The sequence below is a fragment of the Periplaneta americana genome, chromosome 7 (genome assembly GCF_040183065.1).
Source record: "Periplaneta americana isolate PAMFEO1 chromosome 7, P.americana_PAMFEO1_priV1, whole genome shotgun sequence".
Taxonomy (NCBI): Eukaryota; Metazoa; Arthropoda; class Insecta; order Blattodea; family Blattidae; genus Periplaneta; species Periplaneta americana.
The window spans coordinates 57738599-57762779 of NC_091123.1; the positions used below are offsets into that span (position 1 = coordinate 57738599).

Genomic DNA, 24181 nt, shown 5'->3' on the forward strand with positions numbered 1-24181 from the left:
TTGAAGTCCCTGCGTTATCTATATGTTTTTACTTTTGAATTTTTTCACAACAATGAGTGGAGAACATCCACTGAAGTGATTATGAAATTAAGTGAAAAATTCAATACATTTACTCTTAATATCAGTAGTACCAGTATCATACATGTTTTCCCAAGATTCATTTTGTAGATATAAATGTAAATAATCACTAGATGCAACATTTACGATCCTTTCTTAGCTTTTAAATTAATATTTTGAAATTGTTCAGTGACATTGGAAACACTTAGGATTTGTTTATCATGTTCAGACAGGCCATTGATTATAGGTTCTGTCGAACAGGAATTCAGTCTAATTCTGTGTACAAAACATTTATCATTGGCTGTGCTACTTCAGTTTGTATGCTGTGGGAAAATGACTCTACGACTAAGGTTTCCAGTTTCAAGGAGTGAATTTAATTTACTTTTACGGAAAAGTTCCGAGAGATAATCTATGTTTATGTCACTACAGATCACAAATTCCATATGAGATTTCTAAAGTCTTTTCTTCACAAATTCAATGTTGGCTATAAATATTAATAAATAATGTAATAAATACGAATGATAGTAGTTATAAGTCTGATTTACATTATAAAAAGCAAGAAGTTACATTCCTCGGCAAGATTCGAACTTTCGATGTTTGGTTTTGTCGTCCAACGCACAACCACGGACCTATTCAATGCTTATGTTAATAACCTACAATTTAGCTGTAGCAATGTGGTGTCATAACTTGGGGTTTGTTTACTTAATGTAATTAGATTTAATTTGATTAGTTTCGCAACAATTGGACTTCCTGTTATATCCTGTTATTTAGATATTTAATTTAGGGTTGATTTATTAACTCTTACTATGCAAGATGCCTGTTATTTCAATAATTCTATATCACGTTAAATAGTCATTGTCTACACTAAAGTATTATCGTCATCCCTCATTTCTCATCGTAATGGCGAACCGACGTGACATGAGACAGCGAGTTATAGCTCTAGTTGAGGCTGGATATGGGGCTAGATCTGCTGGCCGTTTGGTCGGTGTTCCTGGAACTACAGCCGCGAGATGGGTTCATCGTTACCAAAATTTTGGGGAGGTCGAAAATCGCCCTATTCTTGGGCGTCCGCGGATTTCTGCATTGGAAAAGGATGCTCTCTTATTCGAGACAGTTCGACAGGACCCTTTTCTGACTGATAACGAAGTAAGCGCAGCATCTAACTTTCCCGCTCTTCACAGACTGATCAGCAGGTTGAGGAACCGCGGTATTAGGAGCCGGAGGGCTGCACAAATGGAAATATTGGGGGAAGCATAAGCTGTCGACCGTCTTGCCTTCGCTACCAATCGAGTGGATTTCGATTGGAGAAATGTAATTTTCTCCGACGAAACAACCATCTCGAGTGATTACGAAGGTCCTGTCCGTGTCTATCGTGAGGATGGTCTCCGACATGACCAGCGCTATGTGCACCGACGTGAAAGATCGGGGCGCTTTAGCATATCGTGTTGGGGGTGGATGTCTTACGATGGACGTGGCGTTATAGAACGAATCGATGGCCGGTTTAATGCGGGAACTTACGAGCACATTCTGGAAAATATATTCCTTCCCTCCGCCCGAGAACGTTTTCCCGAAGGAACATTGCTGTTCCAGCAGGATAACCATCTCGTGCACTATGCTGCAAGCATTCAAAGATGGTTTCAAAGGAGACCCGAGATCGAAATCATTAATTGGCCTTCGAAGTCACCTGATTTGAATGTCATCGAAAATTTATGGGCGGAATTGAAAAAGAGAAGAATAGCCACCTATGCCCACCGACGCCCTCGAAATCGAGACGAATTGTGGGATCAAGTTGTTGACACCTGGGAAGATCTCGCCGGGGATCAGAACTTATTCCACAATCTCGTGACATCCATGCCGGATCGATTTAGAGCTGTAATAGAAGCTGATGGCATGTGGACAAGATTTTAAGTTAACAGGTCTCTTTTTGTTTCTTATGATTTTTGTTTGAGGAAGAATACTTTTAACATCCAAGTAAGATTTATTTTTTTTGACGAGGTTCAGCCCACTTGTAAGACCCAGAAATTGGGCATAAATTATTCCATATTTTTCAACAAATTAGACAGTCGAGGATCTCTGAACAAATTAATTACACCTCAATAAAAAAAAAGAAGTTTTACCTGGGATCGAACACGAGACGTTTCGGTTCTACATTGGATCCGACACGCTACTATCTGAGCTACCGAGACAAGACAGTGACAGCAGCAGTCCAGAATGTAGATCCCTTAGCAGGCATTTGCCATTCGTACAGTGAAACAATGATATTTTGTGACTCGAGCTATGTTGTGAAATCCTGGCCTTAAATGGCAGTCTTCTTCGTGATCCTTATTCTGGTCCTTGTCCTTGTTGTGGTCCTTGTAACAATTCTTGTACTATTTGTCACGGTATGTATCGTTACGTCGATATCGAGTGAACCGCGCTGTAGAACTTTAACTTCCGACGACCAAGAATCGTCTCATTCTTTTTAAGGGTAACTGTACATTCTGAAAGTAAATATACATTACACAATGACGACGTCAAAAGAATGTGAAAAGCTTTTATTCTCCTGTCTTTTATAAGCATTTGTGTTTAATTAGACACAGTGTTAATGGTGGAAATAAACATGTAGCAATTTTAATTTTTTTCATTTATCCTATTGGAAGTGCAGTTACAGTACCGAATTGCAATGTACCTACTACAAGATACATTCTCAGTATCTCAAACGTAAATCTTTTTCGGTTATCTGCCAAAGTTTGTACTGTAGAAAGCTGCGCTCTACGCCGCATGACGTGAGAGGAGCAAAACGAAAAAATCTATCATTATTGCAGTCTCTAAGAGACAGTCCTTTATTCTCGGGTGATTCTATGTCCACTAATTTGCTGTTTATGTTACACAATGTTCCATATCCGTTATTTTTACATAAAATTGATTTCCACTTCTGTTTTACACGTTCAGTAACCGGTGTACTTGATGTCTCATTAATTCTCTGCATCATTTCCTAAATTAATTTGAGGGCTTCCGGCATCTCTTGCTCTGACTTCTCTAACCGTGTAATAGTTTCAGACACAGTTTGTATGAAAACCAAATTATTCGTCAGAACCTTCAAATCCAGAGTGTTTGCCTTTGCATATTTGTTGGCATTCATTCTACAGTACCCCAATCCACTGTACGCTTTACTACTATACTCAGTACGCCGTTATGCGGATTTCCCACTCAACCGCTCTATTGGGTCCGAAGTCTTGAAGTCTGGTTATCAGATATTTCTTCTCGAATGCTATGCAGAACATTTTCGTAACATGACATTAAATATCCTTTACGTAGAGTGTTTCAGAGATCCGTATACTTCCCTACAAAATTTTTGAAGTGGGGATTTTCCAACTTGATAAATGGAATGTTGGCGCTCACCATAATTTCACACAAATCCCGGAAAAAATCATTGTGTCTATCAGAATTTGAAACAGAAGGCGCACTTGCTTCCTTCTCGTTACGTATGAATAACTGTAAATGAGCTTCATGTCTGAGTTTTGATATGCTGGTCTATGTATTTTGGACTTTCGCCCCTTATTACAGTGTGGCACACATTACATTTCATATTAATGTTATCTGTACAAAAGTACTTATTTCTGTATACTTCCACAAGTTTAATTTATCTTCTTTTTCAGTGAAACTTTCGGCATAGTAATTGTGCACAGTAGACTTGTACTCGCCTGTACTCTTGGAATGCTAGCTATCAACTATCAGACAACCGATCACTATGGTCTGTCCAAAACAACTTCCGACCTGACAAATGGCGCCTTTAGCATGTTACCATAGCAACCATTCAAATCAACCAATCACGAGAGACGCGTAACTATGGTAACAGGACGGTGTTGCCGTGTCTATGTTTACAAATTGCACGTGAATACCACGGCCTAGTGGTGAATACAGTCACCTGGAATGACTTTGAGTTGGCTGGTTATCACGTGCTTTGTGTGAATTAAAATATTATTTAGTTGTATTATTGTTTTAGTGTATTGATAATTATTGTGTTTAAATTATATTACACGTATTATCTTCGTTGTCATTGGTGGAGTGTGTGGCTAGTGTGCATTTTATATAGTTTCTCCGAGAGTTTCCAAACAAGTGATTTGTGCAATGTCGGAAGGAAGGAAGGAAGGAAGGAAGGAAGGAAGGAAGGAAGGAAGGAAGGAAGGAAGGAAGGAAGGAAAGGCAGGCGGAGAACAAAGAATATTGGACAAGGTGCCTCGTTAAAGAATCAAGCGAGAGAGAGGGTGTGTGGTATGTAAGAGAGTATTTTGAGAGGGAGAAAGATAATGGCGGGCCTCTTTTACCTTTGGCGCAAGTCGTAATGAGAACTGCTGCTTGTGTTAAAATTAATAAGAGCACTGTTATCGATATTGGAAAAGAAAAAAAGCAGTGCAGATTTTTAATCATAAATATTTTTGTAATTTACAATTTTTTCAACGTCTTTTTAACAATATTACACTGAAAAATACCGACACTCGTAAAAGCAGAGGCTTCGTATTAAATTTAAACCTGTTTTTGCAGTTTACAGTCCTTTCGACGCTTTTCTAACGGTATTGCATTGAAGAATACAACTACTACTACTACTACTACTACTACTACTACTACTACTACTACTACTACTACTACTACTACTACTACTAACGGTATTGCATTGAAGAATACTACTACTACTACTACTACTAATTATAATAAACTAATACAAATAATAATATACACAAGTTTTAATGCCTAGTGTTCAACAAATTGGTTAGAAATGTATGTGTTCATGTCAGCTGTTCATTACCGCACTCTATCGGCAGCGCGCTCGCTTACACGAAACATGGGCAACATGACAACACTGCTCCCCCTTCTCTGTAAACTGTCAAGTCGGAAGTAGTTTTGGTCAAGGTATAGGTAAAGTATGAAGTCGAATGGGCAGTCTTTCGGGACTAGGTGGAGGAAGTTTCTTTACAAACACAACCAGCAATATATAGTTTGTGTATCACTAACCTGTCTTTAAAGTGCTGAACTCCCTAGGCTTGTATCATCACCATTATCATAATCGTTAATCAAATTGAAATCTGTTAAATGAATACCAGTCATAATATGTATTTATAACTAGAAACCCTACTCTTTGAGCTAAGAGAGCACGGAATTTATACAATGAGCCAAACGACTTTGACGAAGAGTACTGGCGAGTGATGCTATACGATGAAAACAGACGTTTCCCGCATCAAGGACAACAAAGACACACATAAAAGAATGAGTTCAACAGTGTGGCTGTGTTGTGTATTACAAAAGAATAAACATAATCTTTGCAGTAAACTTTTAAATTAAAATGTTACTGTTTCACAGAACTACTCTTGACGACATGTTTAACCCTATATTATACTAATCTTTGATGTAAAATTTTAACTTAAATGTTGCCTACAGTTTGACAGGTACTGCTCTTAATGAAATGTTCAAGCTTATATTACAATAATCCATGTAAAATTTTAACTTAAAAAATGTTACTGTTTCATAGGTACCGCAACCTCGGGTACAGAAGACCAGCGCTATACCGCCTGTGCCAGCCAGGGCGAATGTATGATTTTATATTTCATGTAAGTTTATTTTTATAAAATTGTTGAGAAATAAATAAAAATTTTATTCCGAAACGAATATAGAGCCCTCTCCCCCAAAAAATCGAGAGATCGAGGTGCGAATGTAAATCTAAATAGATATTTTCTGTCCTCTTTAATAATTATAGTTCCCTTGACTTTCATATTTACGTATAATCATTATCATTAAGTATTTTCATAATTATTTTTTAAGAAATTGGATATTAACATAAGTATGATATAAGCCTAAATCTGTACTGTAAATATTTTGTAATAAAATTATAATTTGTAATTGCAGGCAATTGTAATGGGACATCAGCGCTTGCTCAGTACAATTAACGACAAAACCATACCAAGACTGCCAATAAATGGTCGCTTATTAAGTATAGCGACACTGTAAAAAACCTTGAATTATCAATGGTCAGAGATCTAAACTGGAATAGTCAAGTAACTCACATCTGTAAGAAAATATTTTAATTCCTCCGCTTTCTAAATCATTTGAGAAATTGTCTGTCCTTTCCATAAAAAGAAACATTGTTCAATCGCTAGTGAAGTCCCATTTTGATTATTGCGATTCTCGACAAATGTAACTGTCAATTTAGTTGAAAGACTACAACGTGTTCATAATGTGTGTCCTCTTCATATGCAATACTCGTAAATTTGACCATATAACGTCATCTACTCTAATATGGATCCCTTCTCATCAGGGCATTCCTGGAAATGAAACTGTAGATGCTGCAGCAAAAGAAGCTACACGATTTCCACTGCATTTTTAACGTCTATTCCTCATACAGACGCCATTAAATACACATCCAGAAAACTGCACAATCATTGGCAAACATCATGGACAGAGTCTTCATGCAGCAAACTTCACGAAATAGTGCAACATTCCGGAATGAAATATCCACTACAGAATTTTAAACGGCAAGATCAAGTTATAATCACCATATTGCGAGTTGGCCACACAAAAATTACACATTCTTATCTTCCAGACAGAACTTTTCCTCCAACATGCACCAATTGCCACAGTAGGATCTGTATATCTGTATATCTGAAGTGAATTAATCGTCGAATTTATCTCGAGCATTTTAGGTCTTATAAATTGTGTGTGTGTATGTGTGTGAGTGTGTATATTCCCCTTATGTTACGTGACTGATTTTGATTATGTGTAATTTTCTACTTTATTTTATATATTATGTAACCGATCTTGACTATTTGTAATTTTATATTATGTAACTGATCTTGTCTATTGTAATTTTCTACTATATTTTATGTAATTTCTAAGGTATTTTCTTTTGTGTTGTTTTGTAATCTAATTTTGTATTTCATGTATATTATTGAAACCTGGTTGAGTGGAAAAGAAGGCCTCATGGCCTTAACTCTGCCAGGCAAAATAAACCTCCTATTACCACTACTACTACGCCATTTAATTTCTGAATGTCCACTATACCACCTCCATCGAGATCAATTCCATATACCAACAGACTTATCAACAGTTCTAAACAATCCATCATTCAGTTCAAACTTGATTAAATTTCTGAAAGCTATCAACATTTACAAATGTATCTAAAATGATTATTGTAATACAGTAAACTCTATGTAAACTGTAAGAATTGTCTATGTATTGTCGCGATATGACTTCCTAAGTTAAAGCGACATAAAATAAATAAATGAAAAAAAACGTCATCTTTTGAAGTTTTTTCATGGTTCCGCCTAAAAGAGCGTAGAACAGCACGTTCTTTATCTGTTCTCTTTAGAATATTACACACTTCTACTCCAAAATATCTGAGAACTCGCTTTGAATATCTTACGATCTTACGGAATCAACATCGAGCTTTATTATCCATTCTTCCCCACCGTACTCTCTCTATTTATCCTCTTTCACCGTGTCAGTTTGTCGCCTATGGAACTCCTTACGTCGTCATGTCAAGGATTGGCACTGGAAGGAATGGTGAACGGGAGAAGAGTTCGGGCAGAAGAAGATATCAGACGATAGACGACATTAAGATATGTGGGTCATATGCGGAGACTAAGAGGAAGGCAGGAAATAGGAAATATTGGGGAAAGCTGGGTTTTTGCAGTGAAAAACCTGTCCTTGGGCAGAACACTTATGTATGTATGTATGTATGTATGTATGTATGTATGTATGTATGTATGTATGTATGTATGTATGTATGTATGTAAGAAGGAAAAATGAATAATATTGACGTAATTTAAAGTATAATATAGACCTAACCCAGAATGTAAGTAGGCTATATATTTTCTGTCCTCTTTTTTCGAACAATTTCCTCCTTTTTGAAGCTTTGTGTCCTCTTTTTTATCGATGTGAATCTGCTCACCCTAGATATGACCCTAGTGGGAAAGGAGAAATCTATTTCTTCAGTCTGATATCCGTGTGCCAATGTTGACAGTAAACGTTTCTTTTCTTCTGAATCATGAGTCTTGAGCAACTTATTTGCAACATGAAAGATTATATGACATGATAAAAACGTTTTATCTTTAATAAAAGTTGATATTGTTCCTCGATAATTGATTTGCATGCAAAAATATTATAAAAAATCTAAAAATTTCAAATTCATTTTAATGTATCATGATATCACAGAAGACCTGTAAAAATTACGCAACCGTCTTTCAAAAAATTCATAAATAAAATAAAAACGAAGTAAAATTCATTCAAGTACGCGAAATCCTTAAAAATAATAATAATAATAATAATAATAATAATAATAATAATAATAATAATAATAACAACAACATCGATTTTCACCACCAAATATAACGAAAAATGCACTTTTTCTTTTTTGCCGATTGTTTGTACTATCCACGATATTAGAAATTTATAATTTAGAAAATTATTTTGACAAACACTAGACAGATTATAATACAATTCTCGTGAAGTTCTGTCAGTACGATATCCAATCTTCACCACATGAAAACTTTAATAACACTACACTGACAATGGACAAACATTCCTGCTCTAGTGCAGAGCTTCTTAAACTGAGTTTCGCGTGAAGTTTTGTAATATTCTAGTACTGTATATACAGTCAGGAACACGAAGCTTGAGAGGGTACTAGGAACAATAGACTGTGCAGGTACTATTTCGCATTGTCTGTGATGAGGTAATAGTAGCGATCCTAGTGGTTAGCAACTATCTATGGATGCATATTTACTACGTATTGAGCTTCGTGACATTATATACTAGACTGTGGTGGTACGCCTTTATATTTGTAAAACTAATGAACTACTTCGATTACTTCATTTGAAAGTGCGCCTCAAGTATCTTACTCGCCAGTCAGTATGCAATTAGGTCACTGTCAATATCTTACTTGTAATGTTGGCCATAATAACGAGTCAGTCATTCTTTTAGTAACGGATGTGACAGACACGCAGTTTTAGAAGTTAATTTTTTAAAATAAAAATGGATTTTTTGGATGTTTCATTCTTACGTCTCCTTTCGGTCTTCTTTGGACTCATGTGAATTTTCACCATTATTGCTTTGAAGATTTTTATTTTATCATTTTTGTGCTGTAACGGACGTGACGAAAATTTCACCCCCCTCAACAATTCATTTGATATTAGCTCAATTATCGGTTAATCCTTTTGAGTAATTGTACCTTAAAATTCTTTATTGGTACCTAAAGGATGACATTAACATATCTGTGTTGGTTAGTTTCATGAGTGTTTATTTTTATTAAAAATAATTTTATTTCTGTAACGGTTGTGACAAATAACACGTAATAAAAGTTATTACTTTATTTTATATCGAAAATAAATGCTTCACAAAGATTCTGTGAACACATTAAACTATGTGATATTTTGTAATATTACTTCACATTATTATCTTATTTTCACAGCAAGGTAAATAATTTTACTTTTTACCCGTAAGTATGAGGTCCGGGGTTCGATCCCAGGTGGTGACAGGATTTTTTCTCGTCGCCAAACTTTCAGAACGGCCCCGAGGTTCACTCAGCCTCCTATAAAAATTGAGTACCGGGTCTTTCCCGGGGGTAAAAGGCGGTCAGAGCGTGGTGCCGACCACACCACCTCATTCTAGTGCCGAGGTCATGGAAAGCATGGGGCTCTACCTCCATGCCCCCCAAGTGCCTTCATGGCATGTTACGGGGATACCTTTACCTTTACCCGTAAGTATGAGGTGTATGTTATAAAAGAATGGCTCGAGTGTTTTTGTTTTCGGCTTCTGTGTTTTCATTATCCTTCAACCCCCCCCTCCAAAAAATTGTAGATATTTGTTTGTGTTGAAAGCTTTGATGAGAAAAAATGACCGCCCTCTAGTAATTACTAAATAAAGTGAAAATAATTCTCAATCGCAATTCAGTTTTTGAAAGCAGTACTACTATCAGTGGGATTTTTGTATGGTGTACGATGTATTCGTAGTTCGAGAATAATAAATTGTGCACATTATGCGGTACGTTTGTTTTTATCGTCTTCGTTTGGTAACGAAATTCTTAACAAAAAATGCCGGAAATCTCTCTATTTTATTCAGAACTGTGGGAAAAGAAATTTTCGTGTGTACGAAAAAGTGCTAAAGGTAGTCATTTTACGTACACTAACGTTCAAAGATACGTGACCCCTACTAATGGTTAGTGATCGATAATTTGTTCATGTAAGTATGTATTCTTTAGTTATTACTTCTATAAATAGATAGTGAAGCTAACAATCAATGTGGTCAATAGTAAATAAATATACCAGCATTATAGAATTCAAAATTTCATTCCCCTCTAATGATTGTAAAAGGTACTCGGTTTAGCTGGAAACAGCTGATACTGTAAACCAGTGGTCGTCAGCACTCGCTGAAATGTGTAATGGGTACGCGGTGCTGTCCCGTGTGCACTGTCGTGCAACAGGGAGAGATAGAGAGCATACTCGCTAGCAGCTACGAGAGCACTATTGCACTGCATTTTCCGCGGGTAAGAGAGGCTAGCCCCAGCGTGCTCTGTGCTGACGACCTCTGCTGTAAACTATGAGAATAATTTATACTTACTCTAAATCATTTTCCCGAACACATTTTTAACAGTGGCGTAGCCAGACTAATTATTGGATGGGCCAGATATGCTGGGTTTAGAAAGTACCTGACCCATCTCCTGACAATGCCGCTGCCGTCAACTCTCTTGAAACTCATTCTCGGAAGTCCTATTTAACATCATGCAAAATTATGATAAACAATCATGCAAAGCATACCTATACAATAGTAACATGCGTTACAAAAGCGGTATATTGAAGTTTTCATGTTCGAGGAAAAGTTTGAAAAAGCGAAATGTAGTTGAGCTTTTTTAATTTCCGAGAATTGAAAGAAAACATACCGCTCGTGTATCGTACATTATTTTGTGCGAAGATCGTTTATTACATAACTGAAAGAGGAATTTCTAATTAGTTGCAATAAAATCTCCATCTTGGTTTGTTCAATGACGGCAAATTTGCAAAACAAAAATATCTATCTTCAACATTGTTGCTTTAAAATGTTTTCTGTGTTTACTATACTCCAGCAGGCCATGATATACGTCTGTCTTTTTTTCCCCCAGTCTATAAATGCGAACTTAAAACAAACGGTAAGGTTATGTAATGATTTATTTTTCATTTTCATATTTTAACAATATTATTTATATAACATATTGCAGTAATAACATCGGCATCTGGAATCTTGTTGATTTTTTCACGGCTTCCTGAATGTTACTTGCATCACGAATGCAGTAACTTTAGTGGAGTTGTAGAGTTTACTTAATTTTTGCAAATTTTTAAAAACAATAATTAACAGTGCAATTTAGGTGAAATTGCAGTGGTAGGTTTCCAATTTATAATTATTACTATATTGAACGTCTCTAAAAATAATATGTTACGAGCCTAAAGCAGTAAAATCAATATGTCACTTAAGCGGTAAGAAGAGGGAAATTGTTATGTGTGTTAGGTTGGGAATACTGAATGTGGAATTTTAGACTTTCTGCGGATTGGATTTGTGCGCAAACCAAGCAAATACGCACGATCTCGCACAAACGCTTCATAAGGTGAACTGGAGCCATCTAGATTTCCTAGCAACGAATCTGTCGACCGCTGATGATGGATCCTTCAACAAATTCCAACATTTCTCTCTCTCGATGGATAGAATTGCTAGATTACAAACCCTTGTGCTTGACATGATTGTCGAATTTTTCTTCGTTTCAGAGTTTTGAAAAGTTTTATATCATTGCCTTAATGAAGGACGGACATTTACTAATATCCATTTTTGGAGACTGAGGTGCTTCCGATAATGAATTTGCAAGAGCAAGAATATCGTCTAAACATACCAAATAAAATAAGGTGTCAAATTTTTCTAGCTGATGTAACAATCCAGTAGCCTTCACGGCTTCCTTCTTTTTATCGCTGCCAGACAATTATTAGGCCCAACCCAACTCAGTTAAATTGGCTCTTGAAGAAATGAACGCATTTTTGACTTCTTACCTTAATGCTATCGACTGTAACTATTGCTCGGACCCATGGTTTAGTTTTAATGTTGAGTATTTTCCATTAAAAAAACGCAAAAATTCGCATATTTTTTTATTTTTAATCGTCCCCATAATAATGTCACCTGTTGAGAACTAGTGGAACTATTTCAAAGTTTGTCAATTTGTTATATCTTTGGTTCTGACATCCTGTGGTTAGAAAGTTCGCTTACATGACCTAAAAACTATAGTCAGATATCTTTGAACGCCAGTGTACTACACAGTGTGTTCTTGAGGTATTCAAGATTGGCGATTGTGGAGCATATGGCCTATTCCATCTCAAATCGACCGAAATATAGAGAAAATTGACCTTGCAATTTTTAAATACAATGAAACTTTTTCTGTCCGTAGACAACTTGATATAATGCTTTGTGCAAAGTTTGAGGCATCAGAACTTAATAATGTTTAAATTAATATTTAAATTTATCGTATTTTCATAAAATTAGCAACTTTAAACAGTTGCGGCTCCGAAACCCTTTCACCCAATGATCAAAATCATGGTTTATTTTGATGCTGAGAAATTAAAGTTTATATTGACATGTAAACAGTTTTTCTTACTTTTTATGGAAATGGAGAAATTTAGGTTTTTCTTCATTAAGACGCCTTTGGCCATGAAAAAATATTTTTAAAATATATGGTTAGATTCCGCATTGAAAGTACAAACAAACACATATTTTTACTGGTAGTACGTTTATAAGAAAGTATTGAAAATATCGAATAAAGAAAATAAATAGTACACGCGTGAACTAACCAGCTGACTGTGAGACGGGAGGTAGTCGAGACAAGCAAGGCCAGGAGACAAACACGTGATGTGTCGTCTAGCAGTCATGGCTGGGCTAGCTTTATCACAAGTTTTCATAAACACAGGAGTAAAATGACGCCCAATGCTCGCTTAACTTCAGCTCTCGGCCAGTGCGTGCGGTACTGCACCGTTCAAGTCTAGGCGTGTGAAAATAATTTATTTAATACCCTCGAAACTTATTGCCGAGCCCTAAGCAAACAATGCCGAATCCCTCTTAATAATGAAAGATTTTTTCTCAATATTTTTTTACATTTTTACAAATGGCCAAAAAGTCTAAAAGCAAGTAAAATCAGATTATCTGTCTCTCTGTGTACAATAAAAATAAGGATTACTTCTTAACATAACCTACCAAATGTCAGCTTCAAAATAAGCTCTCGTTCAATGTTCTGCAGTAAATGGCTCCAGAGTTCTGAGCGCTGAAAGAGGCTTGTTTTTATAAAACACGCTAAATTTGTCGTTCAATAATACGAAAACCGTTTGACTTTCGATAGTATATTTTTGAAAATGCACTCCCCTCAGCACCTTATATAAGTAGGAAAAAAATTAGAGTATAAAAAAATGCGAGGGTTTTTACTGATCGATTTCATATGGAACAGCCCATATGGAGACAACGAAATATGAATTGGAAATCAGAAATGTTTCGAGTTCGCGGAATTTAGATTATTTTTCCAGTAGAAATTGTGTGCAGAAAGTGATCTTGTTGCGGCTGCAGAATTATGAAATACTTTTCATTTTGTAAGACACAGTAGTTATAATAATTATAAATGTTCGTTTGAAGTTGATAGAGCTGTTTTCCTGATTCCGAAATTTCTAAAAAAAAAAAAAAAAAAAAACAGTTAGGCGGGAAAAACCGAAAGACTTCCAACAGTACTGAAACGTTTATATTTATGCGACAATGTACAACGAATTCTTAAATGACAAGACATTGATGGAAGCAGTTAAAACAGAGGAGTATCACTATAAAAAAGGACTATCTAGAGATGAGCAAAATAAAATTACAGTAGCCTATTTTGTTTCTAATATTTGAGGATATGGACCCAATATAAAAATGTTCTCTCTACTTTGTATGTGTTCCTCCTTTTCTCTTTGCAAATCTGGCAATGCTAAGTGTGACTCACTCTACTTTTTATGCCTTCTTATTGAAACAAGCATCAATACATTATGTAAAAAACGATTCCCTGTATCCCTGGTGTATGTTATTTAGCACCACCATATTTGATACGTATAGCATTAGTATCACACAATAAAAGAGACTGAATTGAGCTTGGAATATATTGTGGTTCACCTTTCTTTCCTGGCGGATAATAACAGAGGTTGTCAAATTCGATGTCCAGACGATCTTGACACTGAATGCCTCTCTTGTCATGCCCCGCCATGCTCGGTCGCACGCTGCCAGCGACTCAAGTCAGTCACACAATATCCTTCGGAATGCTGGAGTTCTCTACTGCACTCGCAAGATATAGCTGCTCAGAAACTCGTCTAGTCCTCCGCACATGCGTTGCCAAGATCTCTTTTTTGCTGGTTCTCCACATTACCTGCTTGTTGACCGTTTTTGAAGGAATTAGTTTAAATTAGTGTTGTGGGATTTAATCGATTAATCTGACCAATTAATCGATCAATTTCTATTGTAAGATCAATCTATCAAAAGTATTTAATGAATAATCGAATAAATTAAAATCAATCGGTTGTATTTGATATTAATTATTATTTTGTTAATGCGAAGTCAAAGTAAAAATTCCGACAATATTCGTCTCTCAGAAATTACTTACTTCAAACACGATAATACCAGTCTAGTATACACAGTCACAAAGGTTAAGTTTATGAGGGTACTAGGAACAATAGACTGTGCAGGTACTATTTCGCATTGTCTGTGATGAGGCGATAGTAGCGATCCTGAGTGGTTAGCAACTATCTGTGGATGCATATTTACTACGTATTGAGCTTCGTGACTGTATATACTAGACTGTGATAATACCGTTATTTTGTAACTGAGAACAGGTAACATAGGACAAATCTTTGCACAAACACTTCAGAAAGAGATTAACACACACACGGTGCGAATTAGAAGAGTTTCGGGGGACTTATTCCCATACTACACAGGCTTATACATAACTGGAAACGGAGACAGATACAATATAAATACTGTAGGCCAGGCATGTCAAAACCCTGCACATTGTGCAGTCGCGCACATTGTGCACTTGTCTCTGTGCAATTTGCAGTTCCTATTCCCCTACCTGGAGGGAGTGAATCGACTGGGAGGGGAACGCGACAAAGCTGTACATTACCTGCAGTAGCAGAACAACTTTGGTTTCAGTAACACAGATCAGTACGGGTGTGCTCATTGGGCTGTGGTTGTGAATGCGTTATGAAAAATAAAGTGAGGAGTCCACAAATGCAACGAAGAAGAGAAATCACGAATCATATAACGTAACTGTTATGATGTTTTCCTCAGCCAACAGTAATTATTTTAAAATGAAAGGCTTTCATCATACCATGTGGACCTAATAGTGATGTGAGAATTTAAATCAGATTAGTAAAAAGGTTCTCAAAATATGATATTCGCCACCTCTTATTTCTTAATTAGTACTCTTACGGCAAGACAAGCATGACAATGATGTTGTTTTGGAGTCTGTACTATCACAGCCATCAATGGTTAGACGACTTACAACTTTTATTTGATAAGCTGATAAGTAGACATCGGATTTTTAGGCACTAAAAATTGCAGTTTAGGCGCCTAAAATAAGCTCAAAATTTGTAAAATTAGGCTCTATTTTAATGAAAATAGGCATTTTAGGCACATCAAGGTATCATACTTATTTCTTTCACTGAAATTTTTAGTTATACACTAAAATACGCACAAAAAAGTATGTTTAAACATTAAAAAAGAATACTATATTATATTTATAAACAGAGCTGCACAAATTTAATATATTGAAACTAATGAAATAATGATTATTGATATCAAGATTACTCATTTTAAGTTATTGAAATTCAGTTCCATGCTCAGACTTTATTATAATTATCTGCACAGTACACCACCAGAATTTTTTCTAAATTCTCCACAGTTAACCTTTGCCTTTTGTCACTGAGAATCACTTTGAAAGCAGAAAATCTTCTTTCAACCGAAACTGATGTGAGAGGCGCAAATTTTAAATTAGATACAATAGAAACATCAATACTTACTGGAACATTTACACTTTCCCCCGATATCACTCTTGATACTTTTTCCAACAATGAAAATCCTACATTCTTATTTAATACGTTGTCCCACATATTTTCAACTTTTTTCCCAGTTTCGCCCAAAGCAGAATGTATGTTCACTTGAGCTTCCTTTACTATTGCTATTTGGCTACAAAGAGATTGTTTTTCACGTTCTAATTGTTCAATGCTTGCAGGTATGAAAGAAAAGTTTGATGTTATGTAGGCAATATCGTTTTTCACTCGTGAGTCATTCAGACAATCTTTCACTGCTTTCACACACGCTGCACTATCGGTTTCAGATAATTTATCAATAACTGTGACCACTCCTTTAAAATACTTAGAATAATACACCACTGACTGAATCCAGGTTCCCCATCGTGTAACAACCGGCTGAGGTGGGAGTGGGATATCTGGAAAGTTCTCTCTGAATATTGAAATCCTGGATGGGGCTTTACAAAAACATTTTTTTGTGTTAGAAATAAACGAATTGACAAGAGGAAATTCATTCCGGATTGTTTCAGACACCCTGTGAAGGCCATGTGCTAGACAGGTTACATGCGTGAGGTTAGGATAAAATGTTTTAAGAAGTGGAGCTGCAGCAACCATGTATGAGGCAGCATCAGTACAAAACAACAGAACTTTAGAATCGTCTATATTACCCGAGTATAAAGACTGTAGGCCTTTATTTACAAAATAAGCAATGGCTTGGTTATTCACTTTCGAAAGTTCCTTAACACATACGAGGTGTGGAATCGAAGGTCCATCAGGACTAAGTTTTCCTTCTACCATATTTGCTATATACCTATTCATAGGATCTGAGGTTTCATCCACAGAGACCCATATGTAAGAATCACCTATATCCTCCCGAATGGAAGCTAAAGTTTCATTGTATATTCTGTCTAAGTAATTTTTTCTTAGGGTCGACTCAGATGGGATATTTTGTTTGCAGTATTTTTGTAAAAACTGTCTTAAAACCGGATTTTCAATTGCATTCCAGGGAATGTTAGCAGCAACAAACGCTCTGGTTAAATCAGCATAGAAATTGCTGCTGAGATTGGATGAAGTAGGCTGTGTTAGTAAAGTTTGTTGCAGTTGATTTTTCTGCTGAGCTTTAGCCTTATGAGCCGCTCCTTGCACATGCTGCTTTAGGTGGCACTTCTTTTCTTGCGAAATCTAAAAATGTAACGTAAACTGAATTAAAATAAAATCCTAATTGTTGTATTGCCGTATTTCTATCACAAAGTTAGTGGGTTCGAACAATCAAAATTTTAATGACCTGCAAATATTTTAACTATCGGAATTTAAAAGGTTAAAGTGTAGTGATCTTAAAAAGAATTATACCTCAGGTTAGCTCAGTCAATGTATAAATATTATAGGCCTACTCATTAAAATTAATAGAATTTATATATTTCAACTATTGTTACATACCTGTTTGCTACAAATCTTGCAGAATATTATTTTTCCATCATAAGTGAATTCTGAATATTCTGTTAGCCATTGCCGGATCAATGTAGATTTTGCACTTATATTTTTCGGCATTATCGCGTTAAACTTCACAGGAAAACGTCCTACCGCTCAAAACTTCTCAACACAAATAAGGTGAGGGAAAGAGCAACTGTTAACGAGCATTCAAATGAACCGTTGTTATTGAGATTCAATTGGACAAAAATACAAAGTTCCACTTATTGTTGCATTTCCTGGTAGTGTTAACACTAGGGGGGGGCCATTCGTTTAAATATTTTGTAACGGTTTACCCTACTAATTCGCAGTTTTACGACTTTTCATAAATATTTCAAAAACACTCTTTCTCCAAAATTGTGATTTTATGACACTCTGAAGGGCAGTACAGCTAATCGGTTTCAGACCGAAAACAGTCATTTTTATAGTATAGTATATCTCTGAATCGGTAGCAGCACATGTTGTGATTGTTGCCTGCTTCAAAACTAAGGTTGGTTCTTTGTCGGCATTTATGCCTCCAAACATGTTAAATTCGGTGAAATCTATTGCGAGTGTCGTGAGATTCAAAACATTTTGTTTCCTTTATCAATGGTTTCATGGCCGGTGTGAAGCAAACTTTCCACTTTTTAAATGCCTTAAATTTCGCAGTGAATGCATGTATAAATTATAAAAAGTAAGAGTAAAATGCGAAACTTTACAGTGAGTTAGGCATTTTTAGGCGAATATTAACAAATTAGGCTCTAATAACCGTTTTAGGGCATTTTAGGGCACTATAAAACTCTTTGAATACCTTCAATTTCCATGAAACAGAAATATTAATAATTATTTTTACTTTTCTCCTAAAGAAACAAAATAGGCATTTGCCCTAGAATCCGATGTCTGCTGATAAGTGATGAGAATATTGAGTGAAGAATACATGTGAGGGTCTTGAGGTTGTACGGGAAGGAAGAAAGCAACTATTTGTAAGGCGGAAAAATTTTCTGGAAAAATAATACATAATGGAAAATTTTCCATCTCACATTACTATATTATCTTAATATACTTGCGTTAATAAATCTTTAAACCTGACAAAGGAAATGTCCTCGCTTCACAGCTTGTGAAGTACTCTTTTAACTCAATTCAGTAACGCTCCCAACTTGCTGATACTTGCTATCAACATTTTCCCAATAAACTATATATAAATTTAAATTCAAGCTTAATTTATCCAATTTATTAATAATAATGTGAATTTATATTAATATGCAGCAAGGAAATGAATAATTCCAGTGTAAAAGCCTCACAATGTCCTATTGCATGTAATTGGGAGTAAAATATTTTCCTTATATTTGTGCACCAATGGTCCCAATAGTGCTTGAGGAACAATGAAAGAGTATTACTTTGAAATAATCAGTACCTACTACGTAAAATGAAATACTGTGTTCGTTTTTTGTTGTTTCGAAATTACTGCAATATTTATAGTTTCTTCAAATACTGTATACAAATCATGTAAATAAATGATTCTTTACAAACGACTGCTGTAACTGAGTAAGTCTATTGTTTCTTGTGTTACAATTATTGTCAAATATAGACACTGACAATAATTGTGTTTTTTCCTTCTGCTAAGTGTGTTTATAATGTCAAATGTCAATTTAATTGAACATTAGAAGCGCGGAATAGATTCTTGTACATCCCTCCCGCTAAGAACTGGTAAGAGCAACACGTGAATGACGCAATCTGCACAGACCGGCGTTCCGCGCACATACACTGCACTTTCAGTGTCTGATTTCGGACATGCCTGCTGTAGGCCTACCATCACTGTTCCGCATTCGTTGCTTATGAGATTATACAAGCTGGCGCATAGCACGATCGAGAGTAGGTCTCTGAGAGTCATGACAATTTCTGCCGCTAGATTCGCTTCGCTGCACTAAGAAATAGAGCTCTATATAGCTCTTTATATAGAGCTCTACTAAGAAATGATTAATAGTTCCATTACTAAGCATTGTGTATCGTGAAAATAGTTTGATTAATTGTGCATTATTGATCGAGTACGAAAATTATAAATATGCCAAGCATATTACAGTCTTATTTGAGATTTATTTATGACTTGTTAAAATCAGTATGCAGATTTTCAGCGTCATTTAATGGAATTTACAATTTTGTTTCCCGAAAGTCTGAATATGTTGAATTAAAAATTTTGCTTCCAAACTACATTGTTCATCTTGTTCATTTACTTTGGCAAGTTGATTGTTTTCAGTTCCGTGTTTTTCCTTCAGATTTCGTTCCTTCTAATTTGTTATAATTGCTGAAAGTGAACTACCGGTTTCTGCTACTTTCAGACATTATTATTATTATTATTATTATTATTATTATTATTATTATTATTATTATTATTATTATTATCATCATCAAAATCAAATTAATATAGTTCTTAGCTTGTCTTGCCTTAAGGCAATCAGTAGCGTTATTCGAGGAAAAGAGTATGATTTACCATCATCATTTATAGTGGCGAAATATTCCACGACAATGGTTAATTATTACTGCTGAATATTGACATATATACGATTTGCATTATTTAAGGTACAACATACGCAGCGATGTGATTTTAATGTTGAGCATGCCGAGTTTAGTGTAACGTACTCCCCTCATCCTCCAAGCCAAATCAAATATTATTACGACATTACGAGTAATAAATAAATAAATAAATAAATAAATAAATAAATAAATAAATAAATAAATAAATAAATAAATAAATAAATAAATAAATAAATAAATAAATAAATAAATAAATAAATAAATAATAATTACTACAATTATTCGTTGTGATATAGTAAAATTATTACTGCATGGTGTACCGAAAATTTTACTTTATGTTTCCATTAAATTGACATGTTGTCATGAGTGACGACAGAAAACAGCTCAGGGGAGCGAAATTCGGACATTACTAAACATGAAATGGGGATCGGGGAGAGCAGATGCGCATGTGCCTATGGGCGGCAAATTCTAAAATATATTGTCCCTGAGATTCCTGAGATATTTGTTTATGTTATGGGAAATGGTCAAATTCGAAAACCATTTCTAATCACATATATTGCAGTCTAACTTCCTAATTTAAAAACTGTTTACACACACTAAAATATCATAGCATTTGCTATTACTGCCCACTACTGGATTAATCTTGCACAGGATAGGGACGGCAATGAACCTGCGGGTTCCTTAAAAGCCATTTGTAAGTAACAGGTTAATCAGCAGGCCTATTAGATATTTATTTCAAAAAGCCATTTGTAAGTAACAGGTTAATCAGCAGGCCTATTAGATATTTATTTCACCGCTGCAAGTTGTGCAAGAAAAATCGCACATTTGTACTAATCATGTATTGTGACTGCTGTTTGCTTTAGTAAAAATCCTAACACTTCAACGTCAATATATTTAAAAAAAGAAAGGAATAAGTTAGGCCTACTTACAAATACGATGAAAGAGTAATGGAACGGAGAAAAATTCTCTCCGGCGCCGGGATTTGAACCCGAGTTTTCAGCTCTACGTGCTGACGCTTTATCCACTAAGCCACACCGGATTCCACCCCGGCGTCGGAAGAATCGTCTCAGTTTTATGTTCCAACTCTTAGGTTCCCTCTAGTGGCCGCCCTCTGCACTACGTCATAGATATCTATGAACCTAGGACCGAAGTCCACACATGTGCTGAGGTGCACTCGTAATGAGTGACTATTTGGCCGGGATCCGACGGAATAAGCGCCGTCTTAAATCACGAAGTGATTTACGTATATCATATATATTATTATATAGAGGGAACCTAAGAGTTCAAATCCCGGCGCCGGAGAGAATTTTTCTCCGTTCCATTACTCTTTCATCGTATGATGACGCAGAATATCTGCATGGAAATATCATATGTACTTCGGTACATTATAATAATATACTACTTACAAATGATTAAATTACGAAGTCAGGGAAATGGAAGATAATACAGTACCTTAATTCATTGGAATAATAATAATAATAATAATAATAATAATAATAATAATAATAATAATAATAATAATAATAATAATAAATGAATACGTGAAAAGGGTAGACTACAGTGTTCATGTAAAATGTATTGTTTCTTTCATTATTTCCGAAAAGGTACGGTGTATGAATTGAACAACAGAAAGGTAGTACCTTAGTTTATAATATGTAATATCTTTTAATATCAAGAATGACAGCCTTTTATTGTAATATAATTGAGACGTAGAAGTTTGGAAATTACGTCTGTCTATAAAAATATTGTACGAAGCATTTAATAAACAACTGTGAGTAATTTAAATGTCCCAAATGTCAATGTCATTTAAGTGTTCTGCTATGAATATTTAGTATAGAACTGCGCTGCGAGCAGCGGAATTGGCATTACGAGGGAACCACTTCAGACGCGTATTTCAAGCGCTATGCGCCAGATTGTATAATCTCGTAAGCAACATCCGCATTGCTCCTCACATCCTTCTGTATTAACATTCCAAATCGCACAGATGGCAGATAATATTAATTATAAAATACGACATACAAACTTGTGGAGGATATTAATAAAATGAGAAGTCGCGGACAGAAAGATATTTATATGAAAACAGGGATATAAAAATACAGAATATATGCATTGTACACGTCTAAGTGCCATACATCTGTCCGTAACAATCATCCTAGTATTCTAAGGTATGATAATGATTACTTGTTTTATTGAACATTAGATAATTTAGGTCTACAATTTAATTTCGCCTAACTTTATTTTATTAAACCAATTGAGAGGCGCATCACACCTTTGTCACGTTTGAAATTTGACGTGCAACATTTTAAACAAATTCAGAAAGATAATAGTAGTAAGTTCGAGATAGATACGTTCCTCTACTCTTAGCCTATATATGGAATATACATGGAATTTATTTTTCATGTTGTGAAGTTATTCTCAGAATCATTGCTTCTAAAACTTACTGCGGCATATAAGATTCTATCAGTCACTTTTCTCAATTATTCAACGTTTTTATTAAACAACAATGTTAATAAAGAAGGTAAATGTACGAGCATAACCTATACTTATTTCCAACAAAAATAGTTCACTTTTGGCTTACCTCTTACAGTGGTAACAGCAAAATCTAGATTTCTAAATGCAACGTCAAGATGGTGTAGGCACAAATGAAGCTCCACGATCCTTTTTTTTTTAATCTGTTCCATCGTCTTACACTAATATTTAACAGGAGTGCTTACTTAAAATCACCCCAATGAAACCTGTGGAGTGAGTGCAAGAAATTGCGTATATCGTCATATGCTAGACTTCACCCATAATTTTATTATAAAAACTTTTACTGTCGCCGGTAAGGAAACTCTGGGAACAAGTGGATAAAATTCGAACTGTACAGCAGCACCGACTACGCTCGCCACTAGTCATCGGGCCGTGCCGATCCACGTCAGACAAAAGAGAATCGAAATGTTGCTAGTAAAATTCGTGAATATATTCTTTAAGAATACACTACACTAGTCAAGTGTAAGATTTACGAAGTATAACGGTGGATTTTTAATGCATCTTTTCGATGATATCATAACACTTTATCACAGCAAATGGAGAAATACTTTTAATGTAATAATATAATGTAATCACAAGATCTTCATATTTTCATTTAACTGTTTGCAATTGTTTTATTGTATATTATATTTATATTGCAAGTATAAGATTTCTAGTCTATTCTATGATGGGTCCAGGAAATACCACAGTTGAAATGAACTAATTTGAGAAAAGATGCTTACTCAAGGATACACTGGAAGGAATGGTGAACGGGAGAAGAGTCTGGGGCAGAAGAAGATATCAGGTGATAGACATTAAGGTATATGGATTATATGAGGAGACAAAGAGAAAGGCAGAAAATAGGAAAGATTGGAGAAAGCTGGGCTTGCAGTGAAAGTCCTGCCCTTGGGCAGAACAATGAATTAATTAATTAATGAAAGATAAATGCAAACAAGACGAAGACCGTGATTATCATAAAAAAACTAAAGAAGATAAACTTGCGAATTCGAAATGAGGCAGTGGAACAAGTGGACAGCTTCAAATACTTGGGGTATGCTGTAAGCAGTAACATGAGCTGCTGCCAAGAACTCTAAAGGAGGATAGCAATGGCAGATGAAGCGTTTTTAAAAGGACCATCTTCTGCGGACCTCTGGATAAAGAACTAAGGAAGAGACTAATGAAGTGCTTTATGTGGAGTGTGGCATTATATGGGGCAGAAACAAGAATATTACGACGAAGTGAAGAGAAATGACTCGAAGCATTTGAAATGTGGATATGGAGAAGTATGAAGCGTGTGAAATGGACAGACAGAATAAGAAATGTAGCAGTGTTGGAAAGAGTGGGTAAAAAAACAATAATGCTGAAAATGTTCAGGGAGAGAAAAAGGAATTGGTTGAGTCACTGGCTGAGACGAAACTGCTTACTGAAGGATGCACTGGAAGAAATGGTGAATGGAAGAAAATTCGGGGTAGACGAAGCTATCAGATAATAGAAAACATTAAGATACATAGATCATACGCAGGGACTAAGAAGAAGAAAGAAAATAGAAAATATTAGAGAAAGCTGGG

At 35.4% G+C, this 24181-nt stretch overlaps 1 protein-coding gene across 9 annotated transcripts in view; it reads right to left on the reverse strand.

Annotated features, from left to right (window-relative positions):
- Positions 1 to 23013, reverse strand: part of LOC138703123 (ATP-binding cassette sub-family G member 1-like) — a 166912-nt gene extending 143899 nt beyond the window's left edge. For 5 of the 9 annotated variants that reach the window (XM_069830725.1, XM_069830723.1, XM_069830724.1 and 2 more), the window contains exon 1: positions 22684 to 23013. In XM_069830725.1, coding sequence (XP_069686826.1) covers positions 22684 to 22786 — 103 coding nt within the window. In that variant the 5' untranslated portion in view covers positions 22787 to 23013. Of the gene's footprint in view, positions 1 to 14220; positions 14467 to 22683 lie in introns of those variants that run through there. The other 4 variants (XM_069830728.1, XM_069830721.1, XM_069830720.1 and 1 more) reach the window with 4 other exon arrangements.
- Between the last annotated feature and the right edge of the window lie 1168 nt (positions 23014 to 24181).